This window comes from Hyperolius riggenbachi, chromosome 9 (assembly GCF_040937935.1).
Source record: "Hyperolius riggenbachi isolate aHypRig1 chromosome 9, aHypRig1.pri, whole genome shotgun sequence".
In the NCBI taxonomy this organism is placed as follows: domain Eukaryota; kingdom Metazoa; phylum Chordata; class Amphibia; order Anura; family Hyperoliidae; genus Hyperolius; species Hyperolius riggenbachi.
Window position 1 is genome coordinate 245,253,586 of NC_090654.1, and position 24,128 is coordinate 245,277,713.

At 42.7% G+C, this 24,128-nt stretch overlaps 1 protein-coding gene across 7 annotated transcripts in view; it reads left to right on the forward strand.

The window, feature by feature from the left end:
• The window catches only part of SYNE2 (spectrin repeat containing nuclear envelope protein 2), a 573,116-nt gene that overhangs the window by 475,695 nt on the left and 73,293 nt on the right, over positions 1–24,128 (forward strand). For all 7 annotated transcript variants that reach the window (XM_068254236.1, XM_068254237.1, XM_068254238.1 and 4 more), the window contains 2 exons: positions 5,966–6,124; positions 12,398–12,564. In XM_068254236.1, coding sequence (XP_068110337.1) covers positions 5,966–6,124; positions 12,398–12,564 — 326 coding nt within the window. The remainder of the gene's footprint in view (positions 1–5,965; positions 6,125–12,397; positions 12,565–24,128) is intronic.

Sequence of the window (24,128 nt, forward strand, 5' to 3'; positions counted from 1 at the left end):
CTCCCGAGGCGAGTACCCCCAAGGGTAACTTTTTGATGTTACAGTGTCTCTTTAAGGTACAGACTAAACAAAATCCCATGGTGACCCAGAACTCATTTGAGTGTGTAAGGGACTACAATAGTCCTAAAAGCCCCCTTACTAAAATGCTAAGAAAAACAAAAGTTTGCTTTCTTAAAACAGAAAGAATTTGCGATTAATTCAAGTTGGAGTGAGCTTGAGATGTCTCCCAGTGCATCACTGCTGAATATATGCAAATTAACCATTCTACCCTTAGAAGCTAAACACACCTCCAGAACCGCTGGAATGCAATGATGTGTCAGCTTGTTAATTTGGATTACTATGGCTCTGTACAAATTAACAAGCTGACACATCATTGCATTCCAGCGGTTCTGGAGGTGTGTTTAGCTTCTAAGGGTAGAATGGTTAATTTGCATATATTCAGCAGTGATGCACTGGGAGACATCTCAGGCTCACTCCAACCTGAACTATCGCAAATTCTTTCTGTTTTAAGAAAGCAAACTTTTGTTTTTCTTAGTGTCTCTTTAAGAAAGGGAAGATCCGCTCGACTGGCAGAATAAAAGTCCAATCTTTATTTGTAGAAAAGCATGCTGGACATAGCAAAAAAAATAGCATCATGCGTATCGGAGCCTCACAATCACTTCTTAGTCATAGCTCTGACTCTCTTTTATTCTACTGGTCGAGCGGATCTTCCCTTTTAAAGAGTAACTGTCGGGCATAAAATAAAAAATCAATTATTTATTTTTATCTGGTAAAAAAGTAATAGGGATGCTAACCAGGCAATCCAAAAGTTAAAATCACTATTACTTTTCTTGTTGATAAATGATCATTCCCCAGTTTACATGACTCTTATTTGGTACACAGAAAATTTGGTACACAGAAAATTTGGTACACAAAAAGGAAGTTGCAGGGCATGCTGGGTTGTCTTTTTCTGCTTCTCTACTTCCCCTCAGACTTAACGAATGCAGCCTGATTGGCTGAAGCCTCTTTCCCTCCTGTTTTCCCCTCCCACACCTCTGTTCCTGTCTTATTGGCCAATATTTCTTAAGCTGAAACAATGCACTTTCTATAGTGAAGGGCTGGCAAATCAGGCAGAGGAAACTAAGGGCGGGTATTACATCACGACTGGCTTCAAAGTAGCCACAGTAAATATAGAAACTGCCTAGAATAGGATTCTCTGCTTTTCCTTTATAAAATTCACAGGAATCATAACGTGGACAGTGCACTACATATGTTATGTAAGTAGAGCTAGTATTTATCTACTTAGATATTTGTTGTTTTTTTCCTGAGATAGTATGGCTGACAGCTCCTTTTTAAAATCAAGTTATTAGAGCCTTTTGATCTAAGATTGTGGTCGGTGTGATGCAGTTGCAACAAGTCCTTCAGGTATCCAGGCCCCAGATTGTAAATACACACATGCAACTATTCCACCCATCTATTGTCTAAACTTAGTATGTTGGACGGTAGGGCATGTGTACGGCTGGCAAACCACAAGATGTCCAACCGATAACAGGTGGTTTGCCTGATCCAAGCGACGGATCAACCTGCCCAATGATTGTCCAGGTGTGTACAAGCCGTTAGAACGACGTGTTGTTTTTGAATGTGGACATGCTGGTGCGCTTGCAGTAATTAAATGAGTTGGTTGTTTAGTTGATCAGCGCATGTGTACATACTTGTCATGTAAACAAGTCAAGCGGCTGATCATGTTGTGCGGTTGGTTGTGCAATGAGTGCAGTATGTACACACCCTGGATTCTGCTTCCAGCCGCCAGGCAGATTGTCGCTAGTCTGCTGTTTACCTTCAGGCTGCCACTCAGCGCCGCTCCCCCGCCTCCTGTATATCGTGGCTCCCCGCCTGTGTCCCTCCCCTCCCCGCCTCTGTAACCTTCCTCCAATCAGCTTAGAGGCGGGGGGAGGGGCACAGGCAGGGAGTCGCGATATACAGGCGGCGGTGGGTGGCAGGGTGAAGGTAAACAGCAGACCAGTGAAAATCTGTGTGTCACTAGCCTAGTGGATTTTATAATGGGGACTCTTTAAAGACTGATTTCAATGGTTCCCCCAAGTTACTGTATTTTAACATTCAATACAAAGTTCATGGTATGTACAGTATATAGAGTGGGGTAAAGTACTGTATTAGCTAGGCCTATTTTTAACATAGACTCAAGCAACCAGAACACACACTTCATTGGTGCCAGATAACAGAGACTTGACTGTATTGCATTTTTTTGGAACCATGGAAACAGCAATGTGTTTTAAAATACTGTTGCTATAAGATTACCCATAAACTAGTGTCCTGTGTTACGTGCACAGCAGAGCCCACATACAGCCTTAGAAGTTGGCCTGTACCACTGTGAGTACTGCCAGCGATTTGTGTTGGTTGTTTGGGACTGCTGGTTAGTTGAGTTCTGGATAACTGGGACTCTATTGTATTAGATTACTGTCAGTTTTTGAATTCTTGGTGTTACTGAAGGACTTGTGCAGAACCGACATATGTCTGTAACAGACTTATAACAAACGTGAAACTTCCTATGAAAGCCTATCTACTACTTTCTACACTACTTCTTCAGTTAGCACGCCTAAAGGCTTTGAGTGTGCTAATTAGGGTGCTAAGTAGTTAGCACATACAAACTACTTAGCACCGTAGTTAGCACATGCAAACTACTACTTAGCACTGTGCTAACTAGGGTGCTAAGCTCCATGGTTAGATACCCCTGGTCTTGCTAATTATGATCTTAGAAAAGATAGAATATTTGGAAATTTAAATTCAATCTGAGCTCTATATACAGCATTATGTGACGATCATTATATTATTGTTAACAATACCTCTCATCTTCCACAGTGATAATTGATGCTGAAGCTACTGTTGGAAAAGTTAGGAGGCGCACTGCTACACTGCATATTCTGTCATATGTTCCTTTTCTTTGTTGAATAAACACTGATTTTTTTTAAAAAAAAACTAGGGTGCTAAGTAGTTTACATGTGCTAACTACGCTGCTAAGTAGTTTGCATGTTAGCACATGCAAAGTGGCTTTTCACTGGCGTGCTAACACTTAGCACCCTTTTCTGAATCAAGCCCAATGAATGCCACGCATCCGTTCATCCAGTAAAATCGCTCCCTCCGCAAACTTGCAATTCTTTCACTGGAATGGGTCGAAACGATCCATTCCAACAGAGCAATGTGAACGGATCCTCTTGTTAACATAGGAACTGTCCATATCCAATAGGATACAGTCCGTGATAAATGGACATTTTTTCTTTTTTTTAAGTCAATGTGAATCAGGCCTAGCTCTGAACTTCCCCAAAATACCGTCTCATCTGTTGCCTGCCTATAAACCGCAGACAGATCCCTGATCAATTCCTGCATGAAATCTTACAGGAATCTGCCTCACAAAGCAGCCGCTTCTGCCAGGCCACTTCCAATGATTCCTTTGTAAACGTTCAAATGTTAATGTCATTGGAGTTGGGGGAGCATTGTGGGTGATTGCAAAAATGGATCGGAAAGGGTTAAATCAAATGTCAGATCGATCTATAGCGTGAAATATGTGTATGGGAGGCTATGCATTCTGATTACCGCTGGCAGCCATTCAGTTTTTCCTTGCTGCAGTTTCCTGTAATCTCCCTCAATGGGCTCAGCCTCCTTAGCAGTGATCTGTGTGCAATTTAAGGCAAGCTGACTAACTGGATTAGCTTGGGTATATGTGCGGGAAGGTCCTGCCAGTCAGAGCGTATTGCAGGCAGAGGCTTCTGAATGTCAAGATATTCATTACAGTTACAAGTTTCGCGGTCTATGGTCATAGTTATTGAGTCATTGGCCTCAATTCACTAAGCAGTTTAGATTAGTCTACAGATGGTTTTTAGTCTACTGATGGCTTGGTGTAATGTTTTAGACCTGTTTTTAGACCTTGTCTAACATTCAGTAATTACACAATTCACAAAGGCAAACAAGGAGTAACCACGCCCACTTTTTCTGACAGAGATTAGACCAGCTGATTTCTGTTGGTAAAGTCATTCTGTGAGGTATTTTAGATGTGAGGATGGAACCTTTTGAATTAATTAAGCAGGAGTTTAATTGTATGCAGAGGAGAGTTCATCAAAGGTGAATAGCATCATTTCCCCTGCTTTACCCACCTAATTACCAAATGGTTTAGACCAGGTCTAAAAACAGGTCTAAAACATTTGGTAATAGTGAATTCCCCTTTGATGCAACTGACCAAACCATCAGTAGACTAAAAACCATCAGTAGACTAGTCTAAACTGCTTAGTGAATTGAGGCCATTGTTTTACATTCACAAACCAGTGTTCAAAGCATACTGGGGCTAGTTATGATTTCCTCTGTCAGGTTGTGATTGGCTGTGATGGTAAATATCACTCGGTCATGTGACTGTTGCACATCCTATATGTGCAGCCAGCCAACTGATGTTAAATACAGAAACCACAGGAACGAAAAGCTTAGTATGCACAATGCAATTTTCTGTCAGACGGACGGCTGAATTGATTATTTACGATAGGTTGGGCCTGATTTCCAATTGTTATTCTGATCAATTCTAAATGTTGATCAGAAAAACAATTGCGTATCTGACCGGACCTGTCAGAAGTAGCAGACAACTGGTATAGTTTTCAAAGACCGCAAAAACAAGATGGCTATAGAGGCTGCCATATTTATTTCCTTTTGCAATACTAGTTGCCTGGCTATCATGCTGATCCTTTGCGTCTAATGCTGGGCATACGCGGTTAGTTTTTTATTATCAATCGAGCCGCTGATGGCTCGATTAATAATATCCGACGTGTCCGATGACCCGCTGGATCGATTCCGCGCTCGATACCGGCGGGCAGGACAAAAGAAAAAACAAAGCCCAGATAAGGAAGCAGCCCGCGGGTACAGCAGGAATCGAACTGGCCGCGCACAGGGACGAGCAGGGACGTGCCGCAATCTATCGTGTGGCTCGATACACGGTACAAAACGTACCGTGTATCCCCAGCATAATACTTTTAGCCATAGACCTTGAACAAGCATGCAGAAGATCAGGTGTTTCTGCCAAAAATCTGTCTGCATTAGCTGCATGCTTGCTTATGGTGTTACTCTACTGCAGCCAAATAGATCAGCAGAGCTGCCAGGCAACAGGTATTGTTTAAAAGGAAATAAATATGGCAGTCTCCATATATCTCCCACTAATAATACAATAATTAGCTGCAGTTGTGTCTGAATCACATCACAAAAAAAACAAAAAAAAAACATGCAGCTAATCCAGTTAGACTTAAGTCAGAAGCACCTGACTGGCAGGCTTGTTCAGGGTCTATGGCTAAAAGTATTCAAGATCAGCAGCACAGCCAGGTAATCTGTATTGTTTGACGGGAAATAAATGTCAACCTCCATATTTCTTACAGTTATTTAGACATCTCCTGTAATGGTAAACAGCTCATTCCAAGAAGAACCCAGCCATGCTATTGGTTTGAAATATAACACTTGTATGCCTTGAGCTCTAAACCAACACACATGTAATTATGAAGACTTGGGAGCAGGGTAAAGCCGAAAAACAGCTCTTATTGCTCCTGCAAAAGTCCCGGCAATGGTAATTACTGTTCCCCCTCCAGGCCGCCATTGACAATAGGGAAAGGCGTAATTCTGCTTCCAACTGTTGCTGGCGACCGAATTATGCTGTTTTTGTCGTAATTTGGGTTCCTTCTTTTGACAGCACCCAGATTACTGTCTGCCCACTATAGCTGTAATTCACATTATGGCCTATGGTGACACCCACATTTCCAGTGCCATTTTTTTACCTGATTCGCTAAACCAAACCACCAGTTTCTTTACTTTTCTCTCAAAACCATTCGGATATCATGATTTCGACAATTGACTGTATATTGTATGTTGATCAGAGGCAATTGGCCTGTCATGACAGGTTTGCTTTTACTGCCGCCGTGACTGACCTGTTCCCTGCTCCAAACAGGTGTCTATGAGGAAGCAGGAGATCGAGGATCGGCTTAACGCCTGGAACGTGTTCAGTGAGAAGAACAAGGAGCTGTGTGATTGGCTGACGCAGATGGAGAGTAAAGTGCTGCAGACCGCTGATGTGAACATCGAGGAAATGATTGAAAAGCTGCAGAAGGTATTTGTGGAGAACGGATTAGAGATTTTCTGATTAGATCTTCAGCATCTGAGCTATTGCAATTAATTCCAGCGTCTAATGGTGGATAATGCCAGCAATTAAGTGTGTGGCTGCATAGATTAGTGTTCCTTGAGGAAACGCATTCTCGCCTGTAATTACAGGAAACGACAAAGCTGACGTTTGAGCTGAAACTTGCGGTTTAAGTTTTTTCATAGGAAGAAGTAATCTGAGGGTCTCCATCCATATTATTTCCTGCCATTCTAAACATATGACATTGCTGGGTTGTGATTTTAAAGAGGAACTGTAACAAAGGATTGAACTTCATCCCAATCGGCAGCTTATACACTCTTTCCCATGAGAAATCTTTACCTTTTCTCAAATAGATCATCAGGGGTGTCTGTATAGCTGATATTGTGGTGAAACCCCTCCCACAGTGTGATGTCAGGACCATGGTACTAACAGTGTCTGTGAACCTTGTTGCATTGTGGGAAATAACGTCTGCTTCCAACTGCCAAGCAACCAGTATCTCCCTCTGTGCATATGTATCTCTATAAAAAATATCAACCTTTTAGCCTATGGAGTGTGGTTATATAGAGATAATGGCAGTTGGTGCTGTCTGTTTTTTTCATGTCTGCCAGTAGTAAAGATGATTAGGTGCAGGCTGATAGTGGATCAAACAATATGAACAAACTAGGTGGACTAAGCCCTTTAATATAACTGGCTCTAGTCCCTCACAACACCCTGCCCCTATGACCGCCGCCGACGTATGTAAGCATACACACGCCCGCCTCTCTTTTCTCCCATAGGACTCAAAGCACATAGGCTTGTCTCCGATCAGTACATAGTGATGTGTATTGGGGAAAAAGTTATGAGGTCATAAATGCCAGACTAACAAGTGGCGTTTTAATTTTGATTTAAACGTGTCCAGAGTTGGAGCTGTCTTGATTCAGTTTGGCAAGGCATTCCAAAGAGTATGGGCAGCAGGACAAAATGTACTGGCTCTAAAGGTTTTTAGATGGACTCTGGGGGTGGTTAAGTTATTTGGTTCTTTTGATCTGAAGTTGTGAGAGGTGCAACGCAGTTGCAATCATTCCTTCAGGTAGGTCATGTAGGGATTTGAATGTTCGCATGCCACCTTTGAAAATGATTCTCCATTTTATGGGTAGCCAGTGTAATGAGCAAAGGATTGGTGTTATGTGGCAATGGTGTGGTTGGGTTGTTAACAGTCTTGCGGCAGCAGTCTGTACTGGTGCAGGCGGTGAAGGGGCTGCATAGAGGGCATTGCAAAAGTCCATCCATGATGTGATGAAAGCGTGAAGTTTTTTTTGAGGAAAAAATGGCCAATCAAAATTGGATGTGTATGCTAATCCTGAGACTAAGTACTTAGGACTATAGCTGGCCATACATGCATCGATTTATTTATTTATTTATTTTAATTTATTTTTTTCAGATTTCTTGCAAATTTGATCACTTTGATTAAATTAATCTGCCTTTAATTTGTTGCCCAAACATATGTGATCAGTCTAGTCAATTAACTTTCGTCAATTTTGTGCAGTCTCATAAATCTGATTAGACATGTTGGAAAATTTCCACTTGTTGAGGTTGCTGGGGGAGGGGCTAATCGATAGGCACATAGTGTTATACTGAATTGAGTACAGCGCTTGGAGCTCGATCAATGCTCAATAGATTTCTCCTGAAGTTTATCAGAATCGTCTGCCATGTATTGTAGGAATAGATCAATATCTGACAGAATTGAAATCTGATAGAGATCGGCTAGGCATGTTGGGCCATAATGGAACCATGTATGGCTTGCTTATGACAGTGGTAGGGAATAGATTGTAGCTCCTTTAAGGGGCAGTTATTAAGCTATGTACCCACGGCCAGATGGATCGGAGATCTCTGCCACCAAACGATCGTTCCCCAATCCATCTGGCTGAATCACACCAGTGGTGTCAAACTCAAAACACACAAGGGCTCAAAATCTAGTATAATCAGATCATAATCGTAATCATAGTGCAAGTTTCAGGTCAAATTTTTTTTAATAAGGATTTAACATTTATTGAACAGTCTCATACTAACTATAGAGCCCGTGAGGGGCCTGCTCCTCCCCCTTCTGCAGAGGAGCGCAGTGGAGCAGTGTAATATTTGCCTGCCCTAGTGCTGCTTTGGTCTCCTCTGGTCTTCCTGACAGGCACACGCTGTATGCTTCATACCTCTGGCTCTGCATGCATGTCACATGATTGGGAGTGTGTGTGTGTGTGTGTGTGTGTGTGTGTGTGTGTGTGTGTGTGTGTGTGTGTGTGTGTGTGTGTGTGTGTGTGTGTGTGTGTGTGTTTTGGATCCCCAGAGTGGACCCCTGCTAATTTTGTTGGGAGGCGTGGGTCTGGTGGGTTGTTGCTGCACCATTAAACTCCACTATGGCCTTAATTCACTAAGCAGTTTAGATTAGTCTACAGATGGTTTTTCTACTGATGGTTTGGTGTAATGTTTTAGACCTGTTTTTAGACCTGGTCTAACATTCAGCAATTACACAATTCACAAAGACAAACAAGGAGTAACCACGCCCACTTTTTCTGACAGAGATTAGACCAGCTGATTTCTGTAGGTAAAGTAATTCTGTGAGGTGTTTTAGATGTAAGAATGGAACCTTTTGAGTGAATTAAGCAGGAGTTTAATTGTATGCAGAGGAGAGCTCATCAAAGGAGAAGGATGTCAGTCAACGCTGCTTGTTTGTGAATAGCATCATTTCCCCTGCTTTACCCACCTAATTACCAAATGGTTTAGACCAGGTCTAAAACATTTGGTAATAATGAATTCCCCTTTGATGCAACTGACCAAACCATCAGTAGACTAGTCTAAACTGCTTAGTGAATTGAAGCCTATGTCGGTGTTCCCCCAACCCTGTAGTCAGGCCAACCAAACAGTGCATGTTTTGTGGAAATCCACAATGGCCTCGATTCATAAAGCATTCCCGCATTCGGAAATGCAAAAAAACGCTCACTTTACCGACCACACACCAAAATATGCATTCATAAAGGCTTTTTCCGCATGAAAAGCCGACATCCACGAGCAGAGTGATCAATCACCGCCTTGCGCGGTGATTATCACAGCAACAGTAACAAATGTCAATTCATAAAGATTAGAGGTAGCGGTATGCGGACGGGTATTACCGCTACCTCTGATGTGGCGAGAAGCGTGCGGAATCCGTTGCAGTGAATGGGACAGACCTCCCAAGCAGCTGCAGAGAGAACACCGCACGGAGGGATTCCGCCTGCTTCCCCTGTTTCCGCACGTCTCCCGACAGCCTAACGCCTGCCTACAGCGGAGTATCTCCGCACGTATATCACAAGTAGCTAAATTTTTATGAATTACCACCCTGAAGGCGGAAATACCGACAGCGGTGTTTCCCCGCTCGACTTTCCCCGCTCGCAGGCAGTTTTATGAATCGAGGCCAATGTATTTGATCAGTTCTGCTGAGACACTAATTACCTCACCTGTGCATGTTTTGGTTTCCTGCAAAACATGTACTGTTGGTGGGCTTTGAGGACAGGGATGGAGAACTATGCACTATGTTACAACCAGAAACAACTGTCACCGGTGTTCTCCTCTGGATGGGAAGGCAGAGTACTGTTGTTCTTTTGCTGCTTACAATGATGCGCATTTGAAGCTCTCGGGAGGGCTACATAAAATGGTAAGGAAGTTCGACACCTGTGCCATAGACACTCTAAAACACTGCAGAAAATATCAGTGATATTTAATGTATTATAATAAATTTGCCTAGCTCTTATTCTCTGCATCACTTTATTACCACATTTATCACTGATTAGTAGATGTGGGCTTGAAATATGACTGAGGACAACTTTCAACTGACAGAATTGAAACCAGGCCAACCTAGCCCAGTAACTGCTGATCAGTTAGCTGTCTCCTACTTCATTAACCAGCAGCTACAAGATTCGACAGATTCTTGTCCGCAGGTATTCATTCAGTCCATACATCCACTCTGTACATACGTCATTAACTAGTTAGCGCAGGTATTTCTGTATCTTCAGCTCCACTAATTAGGCATTTCCTGATTGAAAAGATAATCTAGTAAAATAGCACTGTTGTCATCAGGGCTGTGGAGTCGGTCCAAAAATCCACCGACTCCGACTCCTCAGTTTAGGATTCCACCGACTCCGACTCCACGACTCCGACTCCTCTAATTTGCATATTACAATTTTGTTGATTAAAAGTATGTAACATGAAATTCGTCTCATAACTGCCAACGCTTAGGAATTTTACAAGACAACTGAAGTGAGAAGGATATGTAGACTACTATATTTATTCCCTTTAGACTAAAACTAGTCCTTAGTAATAGTACTTGTAAAAGGTACAAACCGGAACAAAGAACATCTATCAGGCCCTAGGCAATGTAAGTGTGGGTACATGTAAGAATGATGTGCAGGTACTCTGCAGGGGAATGAGGAGATTGTAAACAGACAACACCTCTGTGTTCAATGTGCACAGCATTCTCAGTGGATTCCCTGCAGCTCTGTGAGGAGTGCATATGTAGAGTATAGTACTACTGTGTAACAAAGTAAACCTGAGACAGATGAAATTAAAGTTTTATACATACCTGGGGCTTCCTCCAGCCGCCTTCAGGATAATCAGTCCCTCGTTGTCCTCCTCCACCACCTGGATCTTCTGCTATGAGTCCAGGTACTTGAGCCAGTCTGGCGTAGTGCGCATGAACACACTCCACCGCTAGGAGCATACTACACCTGTGCAGCACTATTGCGCAGGTGCAGAATGTTCCTGGCTGTGGGAGTGGCATGCGGCCGGACTGCGCTGACTGGCTGAATTACCAGGACTCGTAGCAGAAGATCCGGGTGGTGGAGGACAGTGAGGGACTGATTAGCCTGAAGGGGGCTGGAGGAAGCCCCAGGTATGTATAAAACTTTACTTTTCATCCGTCTCAGGTACCCTTTAATTTGTAGTCACCAAACCAAATTTTAATAACATATCAAATTATTTGATTTCATCAGCAAAGGGAGTGCATACATTTGCATAAATCGGCATCAGTGCAGAATTATTTCCATCTCATTAACCATCTCTATTAGTGACACAGCTACACATCAGGCTTTATTCTTACAGCATAGATGTTATTTAGTATATATAAGAGATTCCTGTGTACGCATCATATATACAGTCACAATCAGATATGTATATCTGACCTTAAAAATACGGGGATTGCTTTATTGAAGCAGCACAAGTAACTAATTTTGATTGGTTTATTTCATTTTTGTGGACTAAGCACAGCTATTACTGTATATATACATTATTTTTAATGACTATTATCTGAGAAATAGAACATTTTATCATATTTTCTATTTTAATTACAGTTACAAATTCATTAGGAGTCGGAGTCGGAGTAGGTGCATTTTTTCCCGACTCCGACTCCGACTCCAGGCACCCAAAATTGCCCGACTCCACGACTCCGACTCCACAGCCCTGGTTGTCATGTTGACATTTACTAATAGATGATTATCTTTACCTGTTGTATGTCTCATTACCACCTCCAATGTTTCCTCTTTCCTGTTTCTAGACAGGCCATAGCTGGTTGATGTGGCCATCAGATACATTCCTCTCAGATCATTATCTGATCAGAGAGGGATCTATCTGATCAAATCCCTCCACTCAACTTTACCATAGAAGATTAACTCAGAGTCAAGGGCGTACACACGCACTACAGCCGCCAACGACGGGTCCGTCGGCACCTCCCGCTGGGCGGGTTTTCAGCAGACTGTAGTGCGTGTGTATGCACTGTCGGCGGACTGATAAGGCTTTTCCTGAACGATCCGCCCGGCGGACCCGCCGTTGGCTGCTGTAGTGCGTGTGTACGCACCTTCAATCAGGACAAGACAAGACACAGAACATTTATATTGTAATTTTCTCCTGGTGGACTCAAAGCTTCTTCAGGGCTGCAGCCATTGAGGGCATGCTCCACGGGCAACCAGGATCATTAGGAGCCATGTCCAAAGACTGCTTACTGTTTTATGTACTGGCTTGAGCCAGATTTGAACGCTACTCTTTTATGTACTGGCTTGAGCCAGATTTGAACCCTGGTCTAAGGCTCAAATCCTATATCGCCTTACCAGTAGGCTATCCAGGTGACCCATGTAACTAAATAAATGGATCACTTGATTAGTTTGCTGTTGGTTATGTCTACCACGATGGAAAGTCATTTTTGTAGAATTGGGATTTTCTCAATGTTGGTGTTTATTCTGTTGTTAGGATTGCATGGAAGAAATTAATCTCTTCAGTGAAAATAAGCTTCACTTGAAGGAAATCGGAGACCAGCTGATCACTGCCAGCAATAAGACCCGCTCTAAGGAAATCGAGAACAAGCTGAACAAAGTGAACGAGCGTTGGAAACACCTCTTTGATGTCATTGGCTCACGGTAAGAGCTTTCTTATTGCAGTATTTCTGTTAAAACAAGTTTTTATGTTTCTAGTAAGGTTGAGGAGGAAGTGTCTGCTTACTATAATCACAAGATTGGTCTCAGTATTGAGATAAAGTATTGCTGAACCATCATCAATGCATCTACTTACTCCTCAATGGGAACCGAGCAGCATTTTTAGCCCCTAGGGCACCTCAATAGTAAATTAAAAATGCATTCTGACAATGTGGCTCATAAATAAAAATCTTCTTTTCTACCTCCTCTTCTTACATTTAAATGTTTGATAGAAGCTTTAATTGCCCTATTTCCAAGGCTTGCAGTCCGCAGTAAGAGCAGGCAGATACGGATTGCTGTAATAAGCAGTAGCAATGAGCAAACAAAAGCTTTAATCAGTGGGAAGGGGTGGTGGTAGGATGCTGTGTACACCCTGCTTCTGGATAAGGGAAGGGGAGGAGGGAACATGGCAACTCCTACAGCTGTTCGAAACCAGGACACTCGTTTCCGATCACTGTGATAATCGATCAGAAACAATTGGTCGTGCCCATTAATGGCTGAGTTTGCGCTTACCAGTTTGATTCCATTAATCTGATCAAATATCTATCTATCTATCTATCTATCTATCTATATAGTGGGTTTACACAGTTTGTCATATTACTGCCACAACCATCAATCAATTTTAATGGAATTCCACGTGAAAGACCAACACAAAGTGGTGTACACGTGAGAAGTGGAGCAAAAATCATACAGGATTCTAAACATTAAAACAAACCACACAAAAAATGCAAAGTGGGGTGTGCATAATTATTCAGCCCCCTGAGTCAATACTTTGTAGAATCACCTTTTGCTGCAATTACAGCTGCCAGTCTTTTAGGGTATGTCTCTACCAGCTTTGCACATCTAGAGACTGAAATCCTTGCCCAATCTTCTTTGCCAAACATCTTCAGCTCCATCAGATTAGATGGACAGCGTTTGTGAACAGCAGTTTTTAGATCTTGCCACAGATTCTCCATTGGATTTAGATCTGTACTTTGACTGGGCTATTCTAACACATGGATATGTTTTGTTTTAAACCATTCCATTGTTGCCCTGGCTTTATGTTTAGGGTCGTTGTCCTGCTGGAAGGTGAACCTCCACCCCAGTCTGAAGTCTTTCGCAGACTCCAAGAGGTTTTCTTCCAAGATTGCCCTTTATGTGGCTCCATCCATCTTCCCATCAACTCTGACCAGCTTCCCTGTCCCTGCTGAAGAGAAGCACCCCCAGAGCATGATGCTGCCACCATATTTGACGATGGGGATGGTGTGTTCAGAGTGATGTGCAATGTTAGTTTTCCGCCACACATAGCGTTTTGCATTTTGGCCAAAAAGTTCCATTTTGGTCTCATCCGACCAGAGCACCTTCTCCCACGTTTGCTGTGTCCCCCACATGGCTTGTGGCAAACTGCAAATGGGACTTCTTATGCTTTTCTGTTAACAATGGCTTTCTTCTTGCAACTCTTCCATAAAAGCCAACTTTGTGCAGTGCACGGCTAATAGTTGTCCTATGGACAGATTCCCCCACCTGAGCTGTAGATCTCTGCAGCTCGTCCAGAGTCACCATGGCCCTCTTGACTGCATTTCTGATCAGCGCTTTCCTTGTTCGGCCTGTGAGTTTAGTTGGACGGCCTTGTCTTGGTAGGTTTACAGTTGTGCCATATTCCTTCCATTTCTGAATGATCACTTGAACAGTGCTCTGTGGGATGTTCAAGGCTTTGGAAATCTTTTTGTAGACTAAGCCTGTTTTAAATTTCTCAATAACTTTATCCCTGACCTGTCTGGTGTGTTCTTTGGACTTCATGGTGTTGTTGCTCCCAATATTCTCTTAGACAACCTCTGAGGCCGTCACAGAGCAGCTGTATTTGCACTGACATTAGATTACACACAGGTGCACTCTTATTTAGTCATTAGCACTCATCAGGCAATGTCTATGGACAACTGACTGCACTCAGTCAGACCAAAGGGGGCTGAATAATTATGCACACCCCGCTTTGAAGTTATTTATTTTTTAAAAAAAATTGTGGAATCATGTATGATTTTCGTTGCACTTCTCACGTGTACACCACTTTGTATTGGTCTTTAACGTGCAATTCCAGTAAAATTGATTCATATTTGTGGCAATAATGCAACAAAATGTAGAAAACTTCAAGGGGGCCGAATACTTTTGCAAGCCACTGTATATATATCTCAGGGACCTCCTGCTTAGCACTAAGTCTATAGTCATGTCATTGATTGTACCTCGAGGGAACTTGGAATACCCACCATAGCCATAGTCTAGCATCCCTAAAGATGCCCATTAATGGTACAATCTCCCAATGCAATCATTGCGATTGAATAAAAAGGATTGTTCGGCCCACCAACGGAGGGGAAAATCCTAAGCAATCTGATCAGACTAACAGAGTCGACTTGACCTTCGGATCGATATAATGATTTTTAATTGTCCGATCAATCGTACAGTCCATCATACTGGAGATTGTACCTTAACATGTAAAGCCAGTATGGGAAGTAACCAGTTAAAGTGGTATAAAACTCAACATATTTGCTCTAAAAGATTATTTACACCATAAAAACTATTACCACCAAAAAAAGAAAAAAAAATGGTAGCAGAACAGCTTTCAAACAGTTAAAACAGCACTTTATTTTTCAGTCGGCAGCTTTTGGCCTCATCCAAAGATGTGATATCTTATCTTTGGTTTACTAATTGCAGCTCACAAAGGAATGTAAACATTAGCAGTGTGCTGGAACTAAACTGCAGGGCCAGGCAGAGGCAAAACAGGCTCCAGCCTCATGGTGCAGTGTAGCAGGGGGCGCACAACTCACTCAGCTATCATTTCCCTATTGTGTATGAAACAGAGAGAAAGAAGAAAAAGGGGTGCATGGCAGTGACTGCAAGCCAGATAACTAGAGATGAAGGTGTTGGAGGCCCTGGGGCGCCTCTTCTAAACGCAATCAGTGTGTGATTAGTGGAGTGGCACACTTTGGTGTCTCAGCCTTGGGTGCTGGAGGACCTTGTCCTTGCTCTGCTGAGCTGCCACACATAGTAAAAGCACAGACAGCTGAGAAATTATCACTAGATAGGTTTTAATATATAAATACTGCAGCTATGTAATGGCAGCTTTCATAGCAGATAAACTGTACTTTGGGAACTTGTAATTTGTCAACAGACTATATTACTTGTGCACAAAAGCAAATATGGTAACTATGGGTAATAAAAAGTAGGAAAACACATTTTATTGAATGTTATGACAGACTTTTATCCCACTTTAACTGTGTTTAAAATACAAATGCAATGCAGTTACAGTAATATCCTGCACAAGCTATGAACCTGGAACACTGCAATAGTTCTCACCAGGAGCCTAAGAGGATGAGGGATAAAGTGTGTGTGGGAGGAGTTAGTTAGCTGTATAAGGTAGTTGTACCACACTGGGTGGAGATAGTGTTCTAGGTGGGATTTGTTTCCTGGACTTACAGACCAGCGTTCCAACAGCGTAGATGCTTAGCCTCTTCTCCACAATGTAGCATACATTGTTTTTCATGCCACAGGGCAAATCCTTCTAGTATGGAAGGACCTCTAGATAGAGTCATACAAGAACACGCAGTGAGGTGACCGGAGTCTGCACATTCTCGCTGAGTGCGACAGTCTGGCTCTGGGCTTAGACGATGATGTGATTCAGCCTGTGACATCAGGCCCGGCTTGGCCATATGGCACTAATACAAGCAGCTCCCTCCTCACATGTATTGTGTGCGTGTGTAAGGCCTTGTGCCATTCAGAAAAGGATTGTCAAGTCTGATTACTGGCTGCAGCGTGATGTAGTACAAAAGGGAAGGGGGAGATTGGAGCGTCTGAATAGCGGGCCATTCACAGCGCCCAGCTCTGACATCTGTCCTTTACACACTTAACATCTGAATGGCCGTAATATTACACCTGTTACTCAGTAATCGTTGTTCATTATAGTTTTGTTAAAGTTCAGATTAAGTGCAATTAATTTTAAAACCAATCTGTGTCCAATGAAAGAAGATGAGTGTTGTAGGTCAGACTGAAGCAATAAGCAGCATGTCATTGTGAAGCTCATAACAACGCTGAACTATTGAAAACAAAAAGAAAATGTGACCCACTGGACAAGTGATATGAACTTGCTTATTTTAGTGTCTAATTGCTACAGGACTAACCTTCCGCATCACTTCCTGGTATGCTTGTGCATCGGCAGGTTACCCCACCTCAGTGTGACATTTTCAGTCACAAAATGGAGGCTACTACGACTTTCAAAAAAGAGGTTTTGGAATTGCCAGATGAAGATTTGGGACTTATTTATTTTTTTAAGCATCTCCTTCAGGGAACTGAACACCAGGAAATGTTTTTGTTTTTAAGTGAACCTCCCCTTAAGGGAGGTTTGTAATGCAATGTGCTGTTTGGGTGAACCTCACCACTTACCTGCAGGGAGCTGCTCCTCTGGCCCCTATGGGATGCGCCATCTTCTCCACGGACTGGCTATATCTGCCACATTTTTTTTTTTATTTCTGGTAGTGTGTTTCTTGCGTTCCGCAATGCTGCTGGGAGATGTAGTCCATGGATGCAACTACAGAGATGTCTTGGCATCCACAGACTACATCTCCCGACATGCATTTGTGTGCGCATGAGACACTGCCAAGAACTATGAAATTCGGCAGATGTGTCCAGTCCATGGAGAAAAGGATGCATCTCCCAAGGGCTGGGAACCTGAGGAGCAGCACCCTGTAGGTAAGTATTAAGGCTTACCCCTGCCGCCCACCCCCGCACAAATGGCGCACTCCATTATAAGTCCAGTGCCCTTCCTGTAGTGTAGTGCCCAGATCTGTAATCCATACTTGTGATTTGACCTTAATAGGTCCAGAGTTCCAGAATTGTATTTGCTCTCTTCCTGTTACTGCTTGCCATTGAATCATAAAGCTTTTTGAGGCAATACAATGCAATAACATTTTGTAAAGCGCTTTTCTCCCATAGGACTCAAAGCAGATACAGTAGATATGTCTCAGCTCAATGCGTGATTGCAGGTTGGACTGTGAAGAAATAATCAGGTGTTCATAAATGCCAGACTATTAACAGGTGGCTTTTTAGTTTGGACTTAAATGCTCCCAGTCCTGATTGGGTGAGGTAGGGAATTCCAAAGTGTAGGGGCAGCACGACAAAAGGCTCTGTCTCTGAAGATTTTGGAGTGGACTCTGGGGGTGACCAGGTTATTAGATCCTTTTGATCTAAGATTGTGGGGGGGAGGGGGTGATGCTATTGCAGCAAGTCCCTTAGGTATTGAGGGCCCAGATTGTGCAAGGATATGAATGTCAATAAGCCAATCTTAAATAGAATTCTCCATTTTATGGGTAGCCAGTGGAGCGAGCCAAGGTTTGGTGTTATGTGGCTATGGCAGGGTTGGCTTGTGGCGGCATTCTGTGCTAATTGCAGGCGATACAGATCCTTTGAAAAGCATGTATAGAGAACATTGCAGAGGATCAGTAGGGTGGTCAGAAAAGGAAGTCCGCAATGGCAACCTTAGTTTGCGTTGTCTTTAATGGCGTCACAGCTGTTAGTTTCTCCCTTCCTCAGGGACTGAACTGCCTCCTTCTGCAACATCCCCTGATCAGTTTTGTAACTTTCATCAACAGTAGAATGCCATGTTACAGGGCGGTATACTCTAGCAAGGACCATTCTAATATTATTTTCACCCTCCTTTACTGGCACTATAGTTCCTGTTATATTTTTCAATACTATTACCTGTGTCTACCTTAGCTCTGAGCTCCGCAGTAGGGCAAGAAGCAGAAAAGCAGAATATCCATGCTAAAATACCCATAGACCTGAGATACGAGTCATCTTGTGTAGCCATTCTGGGCTGAGCAACAATTTCCTGCAAGGACAGGTCTCAGGTGGGAGCCTAGAACCTGTCTAGAGGCACATGGGCTTGGCTGCCATATTCCAGGTCTCGGGTCTGTTGATAATTTAGAAACATCACGAGCTGATTGTAGTGTTTGGATCTTTTTTTGAGTTCCCCACCAACTCAATCTGCCATGATGATCGTTGTTTCAGCACATAGCCAAACGTCGTTTGTGTAATTGCAAGCCTGTACTGACGTTGTGAGATCACAGAGACAGTTGCTCATCGCTCAAAACATTGCCGGAAAAATTGTCGCAAAAATAATTTAGGGTGTATGGGCCTTTGGAGACGGGCATACTTTTATCTTAATGACGTGTATTTATGCTTGAAAAGAATATCTGTTTTCCCTTTTGCTGTTGCATGTATATAAGCTGTCTGTACCACCAGCCTGCAAACAAACAGGATATAAGCCAGACGAAGGCTGCAAGGCCGAAAGCTTGCTTGTTTTTATTCATTTTCAGTTGGCCAATAAATGGTATCATCCTGATTTAAAACTTCTTGTTATTGCTGAAAGAGAGCCGCTGACCCATATCAGCCATTTATCTAGTGAAGTGTCTCATGTGCAGAGCTATAGCTGTGGTTGCTTTGTTTTCTGGTGTCCTGTGCTGGTATTCTCCAGCCTGGGGATGCTTAGCATGCAATCTCTAGGCACAGCGATGCTGGAAACACCACTCTGGGCTTACAGACCTCCTGCCGGCCGGATTAAAGGCCACAAAGCTTCATTAGGCTTCCAGCCAAGTGCCCGTTCTTGAAAAAGCCCTCAGAGAGAGCTGCAGCCAGACTTCCATCAGTGAGCAGGCGGCAGCTGTACCAATTCCAATACAGCTCTTACTATTCATGGGATTGTAGCAGCACAAAGCCTGCAGACGCCACACTAATACAACTCAGGCTAATTACACTGCACATTATTGCTGCAAGGTGAGGGACTCCAAGCTTCAACCAATCAGCCTTTTCTCTAATGCACAAGCTCAAGTGATGGCCTATCTGTATCATGTATAATATACTAGCGACAGCCGTGTTTGTAAAGAAAAAACAACTAAAGTGAGGGGAATATGGAGGCTGCCATATTTATTTATTTATTTTTAAGCAATGCACATTGCCTGGCTGTCCTGCTGATCCTCTGCCCCTAATACTTTGTCATAGACCCTAAACAAGCATGTAGATCAGATGTTTGACTGAAGCTTGACTGCATTTGCCGCATGCTTGTGTCAGGCGTGTGATTCAGGCACTAAAGGCCGGTACCCACCAAATGATTTTTTGCGATATCGCGCTACATTGTTAAACAATGTTTGACGGCCAGTTGTGCGCGATATTGATTCACTTTGATTGACCGCCATGATTAATGACATGCCCATTAATTACTGCGAATGAACAATGATGCGGTCACACTCATCGATCGTACTTGTGTTCGCGATTGCAGAAGATGGATCTGAGAACAATCTTTTCGGATCTTTCGTCGCCGCGTATTTCCCCTATCCATCTTCTGCGGTCTTTTGGAGAGTACATAGGTTTTTGTTCTTTTTAAGTTTTTATTGAAAAACCAAGCATGATGAAATCAATGTTACAAACTGATACTGATAAAGACAGCATCTCAGAAGAATAAGCAGATACAACTCATTCACAAGACATTACATACAAGCCACATAAAACAAGTATAGTTTGAAAAATAACGCATTGGCACAATGGTGTAAAAAGGCAACTTTGGTATACGGACGGACGTATACCTACCGCTTGAGGAGGCAAGATCTACATAGAACGGGGCAATTATAGCATTATATAAATACAAGCACACACAGTTCTCCGCATGAGAATGCTAGTTGCACTAATTTCCTAAAGTTAGCTGCTCATGACCTCTGAGATCCAAGGCACAACTAGAGGATATTGCAGAGAGTGAAAGGAAAGCGAGGAAAAAGTGAGAGAGAAGAAAAGGGGGGGGGGGGGGGTTTACGTAGCTCCATATTCCTCCCACCGGAGCCAGTTAAAGCTCCAAAGGGGCCCTGCCCCCCTGACATATGGGGACCTATTGCGAGGTTGACATATTTTTGGGGCACTAGATTTTTCTTTTATTTGGGGGGGGGGGCAATTTTTTTATTTTTGGATGATACAGCCCCCTTTAACCACTTGAGGACCACAGTCTTTCTACCCCTTAAGGACCGGCCACTTTTTTTCCATTCAGACCACTGCAGCTTTCACGGTTTATTGCTCGCTCATACAACCTACCACCTAAATGAATTTTGGCTCCTTTTCTTGTCACTAATAAAGCTTTATTTTGGTGCTATTTGATTGCTCCTGCGATTTTTACTTTTTATTATATTCATCAAAAAAGACATGAATTTTGGCAAAAAAATGATTTTTTTAACTTTCTGTGCTGACAATTTTCAAATAAAGTAAAATTTCTGTATACATGCAGCGCGAAAAATGTGGACAAACATGTTTTTGATAAAAAAAAAAACATTCAGTGTATATTTATTGGTTTGGGTAAAAGTTATAGCGTTTACAAACTATGGTGCAAAAAGTGAATTTTGCCATTTTCAAGCATCTATGACTTTTCTGACCCCCTGTCATGTTTCATGAGGGGCTAGAATTCCAGGATAGTATAAATACCCCCCAAATGACCCCATTTTGGAAAGAAGACATCCCAAAGTATTCACTGAGAGGCATAGTGAGTTCATAAAAGATATTATTTTTTGTCACAAGTAAGCGGAAAATGACACTTTGTGACAAAAAAAAAGAAAAAAAAAAAGAATCCATTTCTTCTAACTTGCGACAAAAAAAATGAAATCTGCCACGGACTCACCATGCCCCTCTCTGAATACCTTGAAGTGTCTACTTTCCAAAATGGGGTCATTTGTGGGGTGTGTTTACTGTCCTCGCATTTTGGGGGGTGCTAATTTGTAAGCACCCCTGTAAAGCCTAAAGGTGCTCATTGGACTTTGGGCCCCTTAGCGCAGTTAGGCTGCAAAAAAGTGCCACACATGTGGTATTGCCGTACTCAAGAGAAGTAGTAGAATGTGTTTTGGGGTGTATTTTTACACATACCCATGCTGGGTGGGAGAAATATCTCTGTAAATGACAATTTTTTCATTTTTTTTACACACAATTGTCCATTTACAGAGTTATTTCTCCCACCCAGCATGGGTATGTGTAAAAATACACCCCAAAACACATTGTACTACTTCTCCCGAGTACGGCGATACCACATGTGTGGCACTTTTTTGCACCCTAACTGCGCTAAAGGGCCCAAAGTCCAATGAGTACCTTTAGGATTTCGCAAGTCATTTTGCGGAATTTGATTTCCAGACTACTCCTCACGGTTTAGGGCCCCTAAAATGCCAGGGCAGTATAGGAACCCCACAAATGACCCCATTTTAGAAAGAAGACACCCCAAGGTATTCCGTTAGGAGTATGGTGAGTTCATAGAAGATTTTATTTTTTGTCAAAAGTTAGCGGAAAATTGATTTTTATTGTTTTTTTCACAAAGTGTCATTTTCCACTAACTTGTGACAAAAAATAAAATCTTCTATGAACTCACCATACTCCTAACGGAATACCTTGAGGTGTCTTCTTTCTAAAATGGGGTCATTTGTGGGGTTCCTATACTGCCCTGGCATTTTAGGGGCCCTAAACCGTGAGGAGTAGTCTGGAAATCAAATTCCGCAAAATGACCTGTGAAATCCTAAAGGTACTCATTGGACTTTGGGCCCTTTAGCGCAGTTAGGGTGCAAAAAAGTGCCACACATGTGGTATCGCCGTACTCGGGAGAAGTAGTACAATGTGTTTTGGGGTGTATTTTTACACATACCCATGCTGGGTGGGAGAAATAACTCTGTAAATGGACAATTGTGTGTAAAAAAAAATGAAAAAATTGTCATTTACAGAGATATTTCTCCCACCCAGCATGGGTATGTGTAAAAATACACCCCAAAACACATTGTACTACTTCTCCCGAGTATGGCAATACCACATGTGTGGCACTTTTTTGCACCCTAACTGCGCTAAAGGGCCAAAAGTCCAATGAGTACCTTTAGGATTTCACAGGTCATTTTGCGAAATTTGATTTCCAGACTACTCCTCACGGTTTAGGGCCCCTAAAATGCCAGTTCAGTATAGGAACCCCACAAATGACCCCATTTTAGAAAGAAGACACCCCAAGGTATTCCGTTAGGAGTATGGTGAGTTCATAGAAGATTTTATTTTTTGTCACAAGTTAGTGGAAAATGACACTTTGTGAAAAAAACAATAAAAATCAATTTTCCGCTAACTTTTGACAAAAAATAAAATCTTCTATGAACTCACCATACTCCTAACGGAATACCTTTGGGTGTCTTCTTTCTAGAATGGGGTCATTTGTGGGGTTACTATACTGCCCTGGCATTTTAGGGGCCCTAAACCGTGAGGAGTAGTCTTGAAACCAAATGTCGCAAAATGACCTGTGAAATCCTAAAGGTACTCATTGGACTTTGGGCCCCTTAGCGTACTTAGGGTGTAAAAAAGTGCCACACATGTGGTACCGCCGTACTCAGGAGAAGTAGTATAATGTGTTTTGGGGTGTATTTTTACACATACCCATGCTAAGTGGGAGAAATATCTCTGTAAATGACAATTGTTTGATTTGTTTTACACACAATTGACCATTTACATAGAAATTTCTCCCACCCAGCATGGGTATGTGTAAAAATACACCCCAAAACACATTATACTACTTTTCCTGAGTACGGCGGTACCACATGTGTGACACTTTTTTGCAGCCTAGGTGCGCTAAGGGGCCCAACGTCCTATTCACGGGTCATTTTGAGGCATTTGTTTTCTAGACTACTCCTCGCGGTTTAGGGCCCCTAAAATGCCAGGGCAGTATAGGAACCCCACAAGTGACCCCATTTTAGAAAGAAGACACCCCAAGGTATTCCGTTAGGTGTATGGCGAGTTCATAGAAGATTTTATTTTTTGTCACAAGTTAGTGAAAAATGACACTTTGTGAAAAAAACCCAATAAAAATCAATTTCCGCTAACTTTTGACAAAAAATAAAATCTTCTATGAACTCGTCATACACCTAACAGAATACCTTGTGGTGTCTTTTTTTCTAAAATGGGGTCACTTGTGGGGTTCCTATACCGCCCTGGCATTTTACAGGCCCAAAACCGTGAGTAGTCTGGAAACCAAATGTCTCAAAATGACTGTTCAGGGGTATAAGCATCTGCAAATTTTGATGACAGGTGGTCTATGAGGGGGCGAATTTTGTGGAACCGGTCAGAAGCAGGGTGGCCTTTTAGATGACAGGTTGTATTGGGCCTGATCTGATGGATAGGAGTGCTAGGGGGGTGACAGGAGGTGAATGATGGGTGTCTCAGGGGGTGATTAGAGGGGAAAATAGATGCACTCAATGCACTGGGGAGGTGATCGGAAGGGGGTCTGAGGGGGATCTGAGGGTTTGGCCGAGTGATCAGGAGCCCACACGGGGCAAATTAGGGCCTGATCTGATGGGTAGGTGTGCTAGGGGGTGACAGGAGGTGATTGATGGGTGTCTCAAGGTGTGATTAGAGGGGGGAATAGATGCAAGCAATGCACTGGCGAGGTGATCAGGGCTGGGGTCTGAGGGCATTCTGAGGGTGTGGGCGGGTGATTGAGTGCC